The sequence below is a fragment of the Phaenicophaeus curvirostris genome, chromosome 7 (genome assembly GCF_032191515.1).
Source record: "Phaenicophaeus curvirostris isolate KB17595 chromosome 7, BPBGC_Pcur_1.0, whole genome shotgun sequence".
Lineage (NCBI taxonomy): Eukaryota > Metazoa > Chordata > Aves > Cuculiformes > Cuculidae > Phaenicophaeus > Phaenicophaeus curvirostris.
Genome location: NC_091398.1, coordinates 34,333,578 through 34,347,215, shown reverse-complemented (window position 1 = coordinate 34,347,215; position 13,638 = coordinate 34,333,578). Strand labels below are relative to the sequence as shown.

Sequence of the window (13,638 nt, the reverse complement as noted above, 5' to 3'; positions counted from 1 at the left end):
AGTAGTTTGTCAGGGTGAAATGCTCTCAGTTCTTATGGGAGAACAGCTCCGTAAGGGAAAGAATCATTTAAAACAAGAGAAAAAGAAAGGAACAAGATGGAGCAGCTGCCTCTGGTTCACAGTTTGCAAGGCGAAGCATCCCTGGGTGTAAATATTGGAAAAACAGAAAATAAACAAAAGTGTACACACTGTTCTTTGCATAAAAATTCAGTATTATGTCTTTCATTTGTGTGAATGTCTTTCTTATTTTACCCCTCATTAATAGCAGCTGCTTCAGTTTAGGCACCTAGGGATGTTGGTTTAGGAATCTCACTAGGACTTCTGGTTCTCCATGCCTGTACTTCTATGCTTTATCAAGTATATGTGTTACATACTCCAGCATGTGTAGTGTGTATGACTTTAATTTCAGCAAATAACACAGCTTTATGCTGCCTGTCTCTGCTTATTTACACCTGTTCTAGTCCTCATCCTCAAAAAATGTTTTATATGTGATTATTTGGTAGAATCCTAGGGGTAAGAAAAAAGGGATCCTTCATAATTTTAACCTGTTCCTTCAAATCCTGTATTGACAGTGCTTTACGTGTGGATATGTTGTAAGTCTATTATAATCTATGTACATAATGGTAGAATTTGCTGTTTGCTGCAATTTGCATGCAACTAAGCATGCAAAGCTATTTTTGATATATTTGTTGGTAGCCTAGATATTTCTTTGCTGGAAGATAAGCTTAGGCTTATAATGCAGTCTGCTTTGCTAGATCTATTCCTAACCTTCTCTTTAAAATGTCAGCTCCAGACATTTCTGTGATGTCAGAAGGGAAAATGTTGAAGGTTTTAAAGGCTTGTCATTCTGAACTACTTTAGAGTTAACCAAAATAAAATAGACGAATATTGCCATTCTTGAACCAGTTAGAAATTTCCAGCTTCAGCTTCTGAAAAATAATAATAAAAAAGAAAGATAAAAGTTCTTCACAGTAGAATTCCCAGGAATTTGAGGATAGTTTTAGTCTTTTTTAGGAGACAGTCTCATCAGCAGCATAGGAATCTCATTTGGGTGTGGTTTGATTCAGCTCCTGAAGTTCATATGTTTTAAAGGAGGCTTTCATTTAGTTTGGACACCCATTGTTTCCTCTCATGAACTGGGAAACACTTGAGAGGTAAGAACAGAGATGTGTGGTTATGAGCCCTATGTGACCCTGGGTGAGAGTCGATACCTGTGATCTGCTGCAGGTCTGCAGATAAATGTGAGAATCTTGTTTTCTGATCTTTGGCAGTGTGAAATCCATACAATTTTTATATCTGTTACATAATTTCCAGTGTAAATTCATGTTTAAATACATGAATCAGCTTATCAATAATTTGTAAGTCATCACATGCAGCTGCACGGATCTTGGGCTTCTTGTTGTTAGGAACACTCAAGCCCAAGTTTTTACGCGATCTTAAAGAGATTAGCTTTCTGATGTTGAGTAAATATCTCCTGATTTCTAGTAGGTGTTAGATGGAGAAGATTATACTGCTGTCTGTGAGGCTGCAACCCCTTTTTGTTGGTAGCACAGCTGTAGCGTGTCTGGGGGACAGACTGCTTGTGAGAACTGTTGGTGGCCTGTTCTGCTCTCACTGTATTTTTGTGCTAGTAAAGAAATAAAAAATGTATTACTGAAATTTTGAATTTCCCTACCAGTGCTACCCAGTAAGGTTTAATATGGCGTTTTGGTAGAAAGAGTTATAATTAACACTTGCATGGTTCTGGATGTTATTATTTACCACAACATATGTGTTGCTTTTATGCCGTGTTTGACCAGAATGTGAATGATGCAATTGAGAAGGCTAAGGGTGCATGTGTTTTGACACAAAGGTGAGAAGTTGTCATATCACTACTTTCTCCTCTTTGTTTTTTTTCTCCTCATCTCCATGACTCAGAATAGTTAAGACTAGAATATTTGAAAAAGTAGTATTTTGTCAAGTATTAGTCTGCTGAGTGCACTGCTTGCTTCATCAGTAGCTAGAATTCTCCAGTCTTAGTTACTGCCGGGGAGCAGAGCTGTAGCACACGGGCTGCAGTTCAGCAGGGAGATGCTCTGCGGTTTCTCCAGTGTTGTTTTGTTGTGGAAAGCATAAAGCAGGAGGTGGAAACATCCAAATGTTGACAGGCAGGTCGTGAGGTGCGGTTCCAATTTTACTCCTTGCAGAGAGCTGTCTATAGCAGTATAAAAGCAACTGGAAAGTAGCCAGTGGAAATGCTTTCATAGTGCTAGAATTAAATTACAGCTTTGTCACTATAATTATGTTGCACAAATGTAATTTTCAGTACTTCTCACCAGCATAACTATGCTGCTACACTTTTCTCTGAAAAGTTGTTGGGTTAGTCTTTCAAAGGACAAATGTTTCTGTCTAAGTTGGACAAAATAATAGAAAGAGTGGCCTGTGACCAAAGATATGCAGATTGTCCAAGTGGTGAAACCTTCCTAGAACAGCAGCAGTTTACCAAAAAAAAGTGCCGTAAGGAGCTAAAAGGAAATCTTAAGGAAAGACAATATTAATCCTAAGAAAAGATTGCAACAACATTACTTCTTGCTTTGCCAACAGCAGGCTTTGACCTAGGTTTTGACCTCTCATGTGCCCTGTATGAAACTGTGACCAGAAAAATATATAAAATCAGAAGCTGAAAGCAGGAAAAAATTGCTGAGTGCATTCAAAGTGCTTGGACAGCTATTAATGCACTGCACAGGGCATGACAAATGAGTGTCTGTGTAAATCAATAAAGCTTTCTATAAATGGACAAATGGTTTAGTATGAATAACAAAGAAGTGCACATGGTAACCGTGTTGCAGTGTTCTGTCAGGGATTTTAAAGTTCACTGTCATAACTTTGTTCCTCTTGACCTTTATTGATGATACCTTCAGAGCATGTTGAGCTGCTAACTTGACGTACAACCTTTAGACCTTCATCTCCTGCCCATGCCAGGGGGGTAGACTAGGTGATCTTTAAAGGTCCCATCTGATCCAAACCATTCTATGATTCTATGGTCTCCTTCTCCTGTAGTGCAAAATGCATACTACTCTCCTTTTCTTCTCTCTTCCTCTTCTTATTCTTTTGTTTTGTCTCAACTCAACAATGGTTGAATAAGGAAAACTGTCTTGTATGTGCTTCTCTTTTATTCATGCATTCTAGTAGAAAATTCAGTGTTTTAATTCGTTTAATTGTGGATATGAAAGTCCAGAGGAGTGTTTGCTGAAGACTTCTTAATAGGTACATGAAATAATTTTTCACTTAAAGACTCCAATGCACCAAATATTTCCTAATTCATAAATTGTTGGAACAGGCTTGCTAGATAACAAAGTGTTGTTGTTCCTGTTCTCTTGACTTAATAAGTCAAGGCACAGAAAGGTAAAGGTTGAGCTTTTTAAAAAACCCTTTAGGGATTTAAACCCAAATCTTACTTTCAAACACCACTTAAACACTTTAGTTTGCTTTTACAAGCAGCACACAGAAGTGGCTTTTGCAGGATGTTACAGGTGTTAAGTGAAAGTTGTCCTCAAGTGCCGCTTAGAGAGGCAAGTCTGGAGGACACATGGATATCTCATGGCATTCTCAGGCCTGAGAATGTGTCTGCCACTTATATCAAACACAGGTAAATGTCGATCAGAGTGTAGTAAAGAGACAGTCCTTAAGCCAAAGTAATGATCCTCTCTAAAATGACTAAAAAGGAAGAGGAAGAGAATGAAGAAATCATCCTAAATATCTGTATCGACGTAGGAATGTCAGTCTACGTTTATTTCAGCTATTTGTAGTCTGGTGCTGTTATTTCTCTAAAAGGTGCCCTGATCTGTGCATGCAGGTGAGGACTGAACTCCTCAAAAAGTCTCAGATTTGGCACAATGAGACTGGGAAGAAGGACTGTGAGCTGGACAGGAGCTGAGCACTTTTTGGCTCACATCTTACTGATAATGGATACTTCTGGATAGACATTTCCCTCTGTTTTGGGGCAGGAGAGCAGAGGGACTTGCATTTGTTTTGTTTTGGTTTTTTTTGCTCCTGTGATGCAAAGACCTGTAGTGTCTTTTGCTGTTCGTTAACAAAGAGAAGTAAATGTGACCACATTAAGGATGTATTTGAGATGTATTTTAGACTTCAGATAAAGATGTGTTTTCACAAGAATTTAAAGTTTAGGTGGCTGTGCTGCCTGAATGGATGCTTCCCATGTGTTGGTGTTAAGGGTATTCTGAAGTTCATTACCGTGACCGTTTTAGAATTTGTTTTAAAAACTACGAAGAATTGGCCTGCCTTTACTGGTCCAGTATGTAACACGTTTATAGAAACATGAAAAAGGCCAAGGCTGCTGTCACTCTCCTTGTTCCTTCAATAATAGCACAATGAACGAATCGTCTTGAACCAAGGAATTTCCTCTTACCACAAAGAAATTTTAAGGAAACATTGTGCACCGTGAAACAAATACAGTTTGTACTATTGCACCTGACTTGTGGCTACATTCATGGGAAATAAACAGCAGATTCTTACTGACTTCATGGGGAACTGTACTGGACCTCAGTGCATCAGGAGTCTGGCTGTCTGCTGCGAGCCTGGAATGAAACGGTGCAAACAGCTGCCTCGTGGGAGACAACAGAGTGTTCTTCAACATCTGTGAAGAAGAGAGAAAGCTCTTACCTGACAGTAATCTTCATCATTACTAGGGCTATGTTTTCCACCTTTAGAAGGGGATTAAAATCAGACCTGACAAAGTCCTTTGTAATGACTGTATCTTGGCAATGGTATCACTACAAGGCAACCTCTGCTTTATGCAAAGTAGTCTGAAGTTTTTATTTTCAAATTGATTTTCCATAAACTCAGCCTCACAATTCAGAACAAAGTTGTCTATAATGAAGGCAGTTGGAGGCTGTTTAGCATTATCCAAGTCATGATAGAAACTTTTAAGTTTTCCAGTGTTTAGAGAGACTTTTGTGCAAATGCTTTCTTCCAAATTGGAACTAAGAAATATCTCTGTTTTGTCATTTGAAGAATCCTCAAATCTATAATGTTCCAAAAGCAACATGCAATGTTACATTAGGAAGCACTAGAACTGGCTGTCCAGGGAAGCGGTGGAATCCCCTTCGATGGAGATGTTCAAAAATCACGTAGTTGTGGCACTTCAGGACATGGTTTAGTAGGCATGGTGGTGTTGGGCTGACGGTTGGACTTGATGATCGTGAAGGTCTTTTCCAACCTTAGTGATTCATGACTCTATGAGTTAATGGTAAGTTATGCCTTGGTTATTTTTGGCTGACTGAACAATATTGTGCTTTGAGAGCCGATCCACCATTGTGCCTATAGGCGAGGGGTTGAATGTCACTTGTTGGGAGTGATTTGCTGGGCTGCATCACTTTGAGTATTTGTGAGGCTGAGGACAGAGCCGGTTTATTTCTATATGTAATGGAAAATATACATAAATTCCTAGAGGACAGTTATATCTAAAACTAGAAATCACTGTAGAAATCAGTTGATATCTAAGAGAGTACTGTTCCGAGTAACCTGGTTTTCTCCTGCATCGTCCCCTGCTGGGTTATGTGTGGGAGAAGTGACTGCATTAGGGGTCAGTACTTCTCTCCCACTGCCTCTAGGTGCCTGTAAGTGTTCAATAGCTCTCATGCTGTGAGAATCTTGGGCTTCTTATTGCAGCTTATCCTAGCATAAGTACAGCCTGAAAATAAAAATGAAAATAAAATGTAATAGTGGTTTCCTCCAAGGAGACCTACTTTGCTTAACTGGCAAAAGATGCCTAGAATATGCAATACTGGAGGTAGGCAGATCCCTCTGAGCAAAAATTAAGCAGATTTACAATAACATCAAAACCCAGTGGTTTCTGCTAAATAAATGGAGGTTTGAATTAGGAGGCAGGAGTTTGAGATCACAAGTGCTATTAAAAATTTTCCAAATGAATACTTCTGGGGAAATGGGGATTATCATCAAATATGGAGTATAGAGTGATTTAATATATCAAGTGCTGGTTCTCCCATGTTGTGGGAACTGGCAAAGGATCTTTAAGCAAAGCCAGTCAAGTGTACCCTCCCAGTCTTGTCCTCATCAGAAAAATGCCAAATAAATGAGCATGATTTTTTTGGCAATCAAGACACACAAGTCAAGCTAACATTGACTGTGTTGCATCCTTTCACTACACTTTTGAAGCCTCTGCATGAAAAAGGAGTTTATTACAGAGCTGTTTCTACTGTGGCTTAGAATCATAGAATAACCAGGTTGGAAGAGACCCACCGGATCATTGAGTCCAACCATTCCTATCAAACACTAAACCATACCCCTTAGCACCCTTGAGGTGCTAAGGGGCTTGATAAGAGGGAAAACGTAGCATTTATGAGTAATGTTGTCAGGTTCTGATTTCCTAATTTTGGTAGCCTGTTTCTAAAAGCTCACTAAAATCAGAAATTCAGCTAACAGAGTCAAGAAGACTTAGCTTCCATTTTATAGCCTCACAGCATTAAAAAAAATGGAGTAAGAGAAATTCAGGGAGCTCACTGGCCATTTTGAGTACTACAACTATGTGTTGTAGTTCTTTTAGACATCTCTATATGGGAGCCGTCTGCCCAAACTGTTCTGGGATAAAATCATACAATATCTTTTTATTTTGGTGAAGATGAAAATTTAAAAAAATTAAAGCCATAGGTATAGCAGCATGCCTCAGTTAAAGGCTGTGCAGACTAATCCTGTAACGACTGCTTCAAAACAGAAAGAATAATTTGTTTAGGGTGATATCCATAGAGAGAACATCTTAAAATCTTTAATTCGTAGGAATAGGTTTTCATGTAGCAATAACCTCTTTATTTTTATCAATCAGTCTGCAGGAATGTGTCCTGTAAAAGCAAACTGATAACCGTATATGGTAGCCTCTCTGGTGCGGAGGACTATTTACCCTCCAGCGTCTGGTTTCTTACTGCTGCTTGTGCTTTTGCAGCTTCTGCTTCTACTTTGCTACTTACTTTGCATCTGTACTTTCTGCTGCCATATCTCGCGGTGCTCTCTGCAGGATCACCCATAGACTTTTTATAGCCATATGTTGACTCCATTGGTAGGTGACATTGTGAAAATATGATGCAGAGCATTTTACCACCTTTACTGGCTTTGATTGTACCCTCAAGATAAAGCACTGATTCCATACAGTTGTTTATTTAGAATTGTAAATAAGTAAACTTTGTATGCCCTTGTTTCTTACCTCCCTTTTATTCTTTACTCCCTTTCAATATCCTGGATAATTATGTAAGTTTACTTTTTCTTCCTGATCTTACTTTTAGGGTTCAGTTGAATTTGAAATTGCAGTTAATGAATCCATTTATTGGACTTCGGGATTTTCGTATTGTTGAATCATTGACTTTTCTTAACAAGGAAGAGAGAACTGCACATCTTTCCACAGAGTCTTTCCGTGTAGTTCATTGCATTAAATTTTTCTCTAAAATTACGAATGTTAACTATATTTATGACTGTTGGTTTTTATAACCATTATTCTTTTGAAACTGCGTTTGTTTAACTTTTATGGGCTGACAGAAGGTTAAAGTGTAGCATGTAAAGTAAACCGTATAATAGTTGAAATTGCATGAATACATTGATTCTTGTGTTACGGTTACGTGATGTGAAGTTGTGCATCAGAGGCAGAGAGGTTTCTGGAGCTAGTTTTAACTTGTAGAGTTTTATATATTGTTTTAGTTTCTCAGTCTTCAAGAAAAGCCTATTTGAAACTTGCTCTGATGCAACTGTGCGCAGCACACTTTAGAGATTTTCCTACTCCCATACTGAAAGGATTCTTAAAGTCAAGTCACGATGTATAAAAGATACATAGTTTTACTGTGATCTAACACACCAGACTGCCATTTTGCAATTAGCACTATGTAAGAATATGAGTGAAATGGAAATTAAAGGTAGATGAAAGGCACTACTATACAGGAAACTTTTTTATATATAAATTGACATATGTGAGATAAAAGCTTTCTGATTTTAAGATCGCATTTAGGTGTAGTAAAACATCTCAGTCTTGAAATGACAGGAATTGTTTTTTAAGTGAGGACTGATAAATTTATCTGGTTCAGTTAAGAGCTGTAATTCACAAATTAGTTATTGGGAGACCGGAGCATCTGGAGTTATCCACTGCAGAAGCCAGGCCAACGAAGAGCTGCAACAGTTGAAAGGTTTAAAAGGTTTACATAAGATGCCTTTTGTTTCCTTTTGATAGTAGCTGCCTCTTTTTGCTTCCAAGTGGCTTTTTCAGGGAACAAGTTCACTCTAAACTGAAAAAGGGGAGGAAAAAAGATGTACCAGTGTCTTCTATAATGTTTCATTGCCAGTTTTGTTGTTTCTGACAAGATGTGATCGCACACATACTTGGGATATCTGTTCTGATATTGTTCTAAATTGTAATGCATGGTGTGAATAATCTCATAAACGAATGTCGCTTCTGTTTTTACTCAAAATAGCAGCTTGTAGCAAAATTAATCATATGGTGCTTTTTATTCTGGATCATGAAGAGGTGCACAAAGTAAGCACCCTGAGAATTTTTATGAATCGTCATGTAGTACAAGATACCCGTTGATTAATTTACATATTTATTTATTTGTTCTGTTTTACTGCAGGCAGAGAATTCAGCACTGGCTCTGGAAAATGAAAATCAGAGAGAACAGTATGAAAGATGTCTTGATGAGGTAAGGTAGATAAAAAGGTTGTTCTTACCTGGTACTATAATTAAATGAATAGAAATGAATCTCTCCCTCTCTTACAAGGTTGACATTGTTCTGCAATTTTCTGCTGTTACCTCATTCTAATTAATGCCAAGAACATGTGTCTGGCAGTCATAGATATTGTACTGCATGACCTCTGCTGTAAATCCTGTTTTGACCACATCTCTTCACCGGAAAGTTCATATCTCTGTGACCAATAACTGGAGCTGGTTTGATTTCATTAGGAGGAGAAAATTATGGTTTTCCCATTAGGTTTTGTGTACTCTTCTGTAGGGTGGAACACAGGTGGCAATGGTGTCTTCTGTCAAAAACCTCCAGATTTCCTATATAACGTATTCTGTAACCAGGGAATTTAGTCTCTCGGCAACCTATTAGGTTTACATACACCGCTTTTTATACTGGGTTTTATCTTGCTGTTGCCTCACAGCTCAGCTTCTGATCAGACCTTCCAGTTACACCTGCAGTATAATTCACACACATTCTTACCATTCCAGAAATATCTAGTATCTCCTGTTGTGTTCAGCTTTCTCCATATGTATACCAATTCTTACACGTTGCTCCCATTTATCCTGAAATAAGGCTATTCAGCATACATAAGAGCTTAAAATAGTTTTAAGACTTACTAGCTCAAGGAGTACCAGCAGAGCCTTGGTCTGCACTGGCCTGAGCCACTGCATTCAGTGCACACTTATATGATATTTGGATAGCTGGGTAATAAGGATGAAAGTGTTATATAATTGCTAAGTTTATAAATCACAGAGCTTAACTTAAAATTATTTTCTGATTGTCTAGGACAAAATCCACCTATATAATTCATTTTGGAAATGAGTAAAGCACCATAACTGTCCATTCCAGCAAAACGCTAGATTTTAAGGACGGAAGATAGGTTTTTATTGTATTTGCAGTAAGAGAATGGATTTCTGATCCAGGGTTGTGTTTTTCACATGCTGTTGCAGTTTAAAGAGTGAATAATTATATCAAACTATGCTCTGAAGTTTATTATCTTCAACATTATGTTGTCTGTTTTCAGTTCGTACATATTATCACAGCTGTATCCATCTTCTCCCACTGTGTCAACTTTTTCAGGAGAAAATGCTTCTCAACACCTGTGGTTTTGTTCTTCCCTGCTTTATTTCTTGCTTCTTTATCTTCTTCCTTTTTTGGTCTTCTGTTTAGCGCACAGCGTCCTTCCCCATGGCTTGGCATAACTTTTTTCTTCTCCCTCCCCTTTCAGCCCCCACAATGTTTTGGCAGTGGCAGTGTAACCAGCATTTTAGCTGACACAAAATCAGACCTAACCTTTCTCATCACTGAGATGAAGAAGTTATTGCCAGTGACTCAGAGAACAAAACCATATTTAATAACAGCAGGTTCTGCAAGAGTCCCAGATTAGCACCCACCTTGGTGGACCTTCACAAGAGATCATATGTTCTGACCCTACTTTGTCGTAGTGACAATAAAAAGAATAGGAGATAAGACATAAATTTAATTAGTGAATAACCCAACCAATGATTTTGAAAGCATTCACTTCCAGTCAGAGTCTTCTGAGGATGTGTTGTATGTGACAAAGTTCTTTTCAAACAGGGATTCCCACTGGAGATCTTAAGAAAACAAAATACTTTCCATAAATATTTTTATGGGATAAAAGATGTATCCTCTGCACCTCCATTCTGCCCCAGGGTGACCTGTTGTGTTTAAAGGCAGAAGTTCCTGAGAACTTCTGTTCTGTGTTCCTGAGAACACAGAATTTCCTGAGAAAATGAGGCTGTGATCACACCCAAACTTGAGACAACTAAGCCTGCTACCAAAAATACTGAGTGCCCACTACAACCAGTATTTTAATTTTGCCTCAGCAGACCAATTAATTGTGAGTCTGTTGAACTTCTCTTGGGCTGATACACAAAGAGTGCTTACCTCCAAAGTTGATACTTACCCATTCTGGTTATTTACACGTTTGGGGTGCTTGACAGGGACTTGAGATAATGAAAGTTGAGAACATTGATAACCATTGGGAGAATGCTGCCATCTTTCCTTCATCATTGAGCATCCTCACATTGCAGCTGACCTCCCCTGGGTACAGACAAGCTCTGCTCAGGGCACTGAAGCATCATTTAATCTGGCTACCCTGGCAATAGCGTCCCTGCTCGGTCCCTCAGGGCTCTCCAGCAACATGATAAGGACGTTTGCAGGGCACAGTGTGCCTTCTGCTGAGGTGGTGGTGGCCATTAAGCTGCGTATGAAGGAAGTAAAAATAACCACTGTGATTTTTCTGTCTATATGTGACAGGAAGGTACGAGAGATGAGTTTTTAAAACTATGCCTGCCATTATTTTCTCTCGTTTTCTTTTTTTTTTCAATTATTTGACATAGATCTTCTCATTTATATGATGTCCTGCATTTAATATTGTGTGAATGGTTGCACCTGTGACTTGAAGAAATGCATGATCTGTAATCTTTTCATGGTAAAACTCAATGAAACTGCTATGTTGATAGAGATGAAATCTGAAAAGAACATGGGTCAAGCTGAAGTGAGTCCTTTATGAATTTCAATAAATATTCACTGATTTTTAAAGTAGTTTTTCATCTCTGAAGTGTACACATAAACAGCCTTAGAACAGTATGTGGAAGAAGGTGTTATTGAAATATTCCAGTACTTTGTAAATAAAAAAAGAACTAATTTAATTTCAGAAAAACTCTGCAGACAGATGTTTCTGTCTCTGAAAAATGTAATGCAAATTGCAGGATTGTCTTTTTATACCTTTGGGGTCTGAGGTTACCATGCATAAGTCTAGTTTCCTATCTTGGAATTCAGCTGTCTGTTTATTGGTAAGTGGGAATGTCATGTTTATTCACATCACTGTGCCAGCTGAGATTTCTATCAAGCTTCACCATACTTACATGCAAAAAGTTGTTTGACTTAGGGTAGGTGATACTTTTGATGATGTATTATGAATTAGCTAGTCAAAAATACAAAGTTATCTTAAAAAGGCATTGTATTTTTAAGATCTTAATAAAATGTAAGACCTTCCATTTTAGTACACTTGAAATGTCTTTGTATGAAACCATGCGATAAAGGCAGCTGGGTAAATTCTCAGTACTTGGAAAAGGTGTACTAGGTGTTATAATAGGGTCTCTTTTCTTTGATTCGTTATTTTATACCTTTTCTATTAAGACCACTTTATAACACGTATATGTAAACATAATTGTGAAGGGGAGAAGTGAAGCTGGTTCTTTTTTCTCTTTTATTGCAATCCACAAAAGGAAACCTCACCCAAAAATCTTGGTTATTAAGTTCAAAGGAAAAGCAGGCCGTGTGAAGGCAAGCAATGTCATCTCTTACACAATAGCAGACCAAGAAGCCAGCCATCTCTATTCTATTTCTTGTTTCACCTTGATTAACTGCATGAATCACAGGTCAAGTCATTTTACAACCTGCTTTTTACTGGGATTGAGCAGCAGTTCTGCCTCATATCAGAGGGAATTTCACATATTCTGCATCTCAGAAGTCAGTCTCTCTGCCTGCAATGGCCCGTTTCCTTCATTTTTAGTAATTGTGACTCGGTTTTGTAGTGCTGTCTTATGTTGTTCATTTATAGCCATGGTGCCTCTTGATACCTGTGAGTAAAAATTAAGTAGATCTGCTAGCATGGCAGTTTATTTCCATCTGAACAGTAGCACTGCTGTAGGAGTGGAATGGCAGCCTCATTTGAGATGCATAAGTTCCAATATGATTCCTCGTATTGACTGCTAAATTAATTTTAGTAACTGTAGAACATATCACTGAAGGCTTCCCACCTATGTTCCTGCTGAAAACAAAGAATACAGACCTTAAAATCTTTGAATGATAATAGCAATGCAGTTTGCCAAGTTGCTAGAATAAAATAACCTCATTTTATACAGAAACTAGTTGCATATCTCTCTTATTGAGAGCTATGGGAGCTATGGATCACTGACAGGTACTTTCATTTAGATGCCTAACTTCATACACTCAAAGCTGGAAAATTTGTCACATATGCATGGGCAAGTTCAGTTTTTTCCCATTTGGAAGATTATGCCACTTACACTCCTCTGTGCAATATATAAAGCTATAGGAGTAATTTTGTAGGCTATTCTGTTGCGAGTGACTAGTACACACTTCAAAGAACCTTTTAGTTCTTCCTTGGTAAAGTAACTCCATGTCAGAAAGTAAAGAAATAATGTATTCTGTATGGTTTGTTCAATTTTCAGGTAGAGCAAACAGACGTTAAAAGTGCATGCCAGAAGGGACACTGTCGGATGTAGATCCTGAAAGCCTGTAGAGCAAGGCACATGGTTTTTCAAAACTGTAACATATTTACTTCTGTTGGTTATTACCGTTCTAATATTAGTCTGTGTCTTCTGTTAAATCATGTGTAGAGCTTTTTTATGGGACCATTGTTCCATGGGCTGCCTTAAGTTAGGGACCAGTTTGGAGAAAAAAAATTGATATGAGGCAATTTTATGAGAGTATGAATCAAATGTAACTTTTGCATGTAACAGAATTGAATTATTTACAGAAATGAATTAGCTTCAACTCCTTCGTCACAAGTCAGTTCGCATCAATGGTGTGGGGTTTATTCTTTTATTTGCCAAGAGTAAGAAAAATCAGTCCAGATTTGGTGGTGTCTGCATATGCTTTACTATAATTTCTGAAAGACAAAATCAAACCAGAAATGATAACCACTGTCTCTTTCTGCATGGAGTGAGAAGTCTAATTGCTGTCACTAAATGCAAGAGCAAAAATATAGGCAAATGCATTGAGTGATAACATATGCATGTATTGTTTTAAATTACATTAGCAATGTAACATACAAGTTAGACATCAGCAGCAGAAAATCTTATCTTGGTTGCTTTTTCTGTCCCTCCTTGCTCCCCTTCCCTGCCCTTGTGCC

The 13,638-nt window shown here is 38.0% G+C and overlaps 1 protein-coding gene across 7 annotated transcripts in view; it reads left to right on the top strand.

The window, feature by feature from the left end:
• Positions 1–13,638, top strand: part of NCKAP5 (NCK associated protein 5) — a 418,402-nt gene that overhangs the window by 305,877 nt on the left and 98,887 nt on the right. For all 7 annotated transcript variants that reach the window (XM_069861526.1, XM_069861528.1, XM_069861529.1 and 4 more), the window contains one exon: positions 8,625–8,693. In XM_069861526.1, the coding sequence (XP_069717627.1) occupies positions 8,625–8,693 (69 nt within the window). The remainder of the gene's footprint in view (positions 1–8,624; positions 8,694–13,638) is intronic.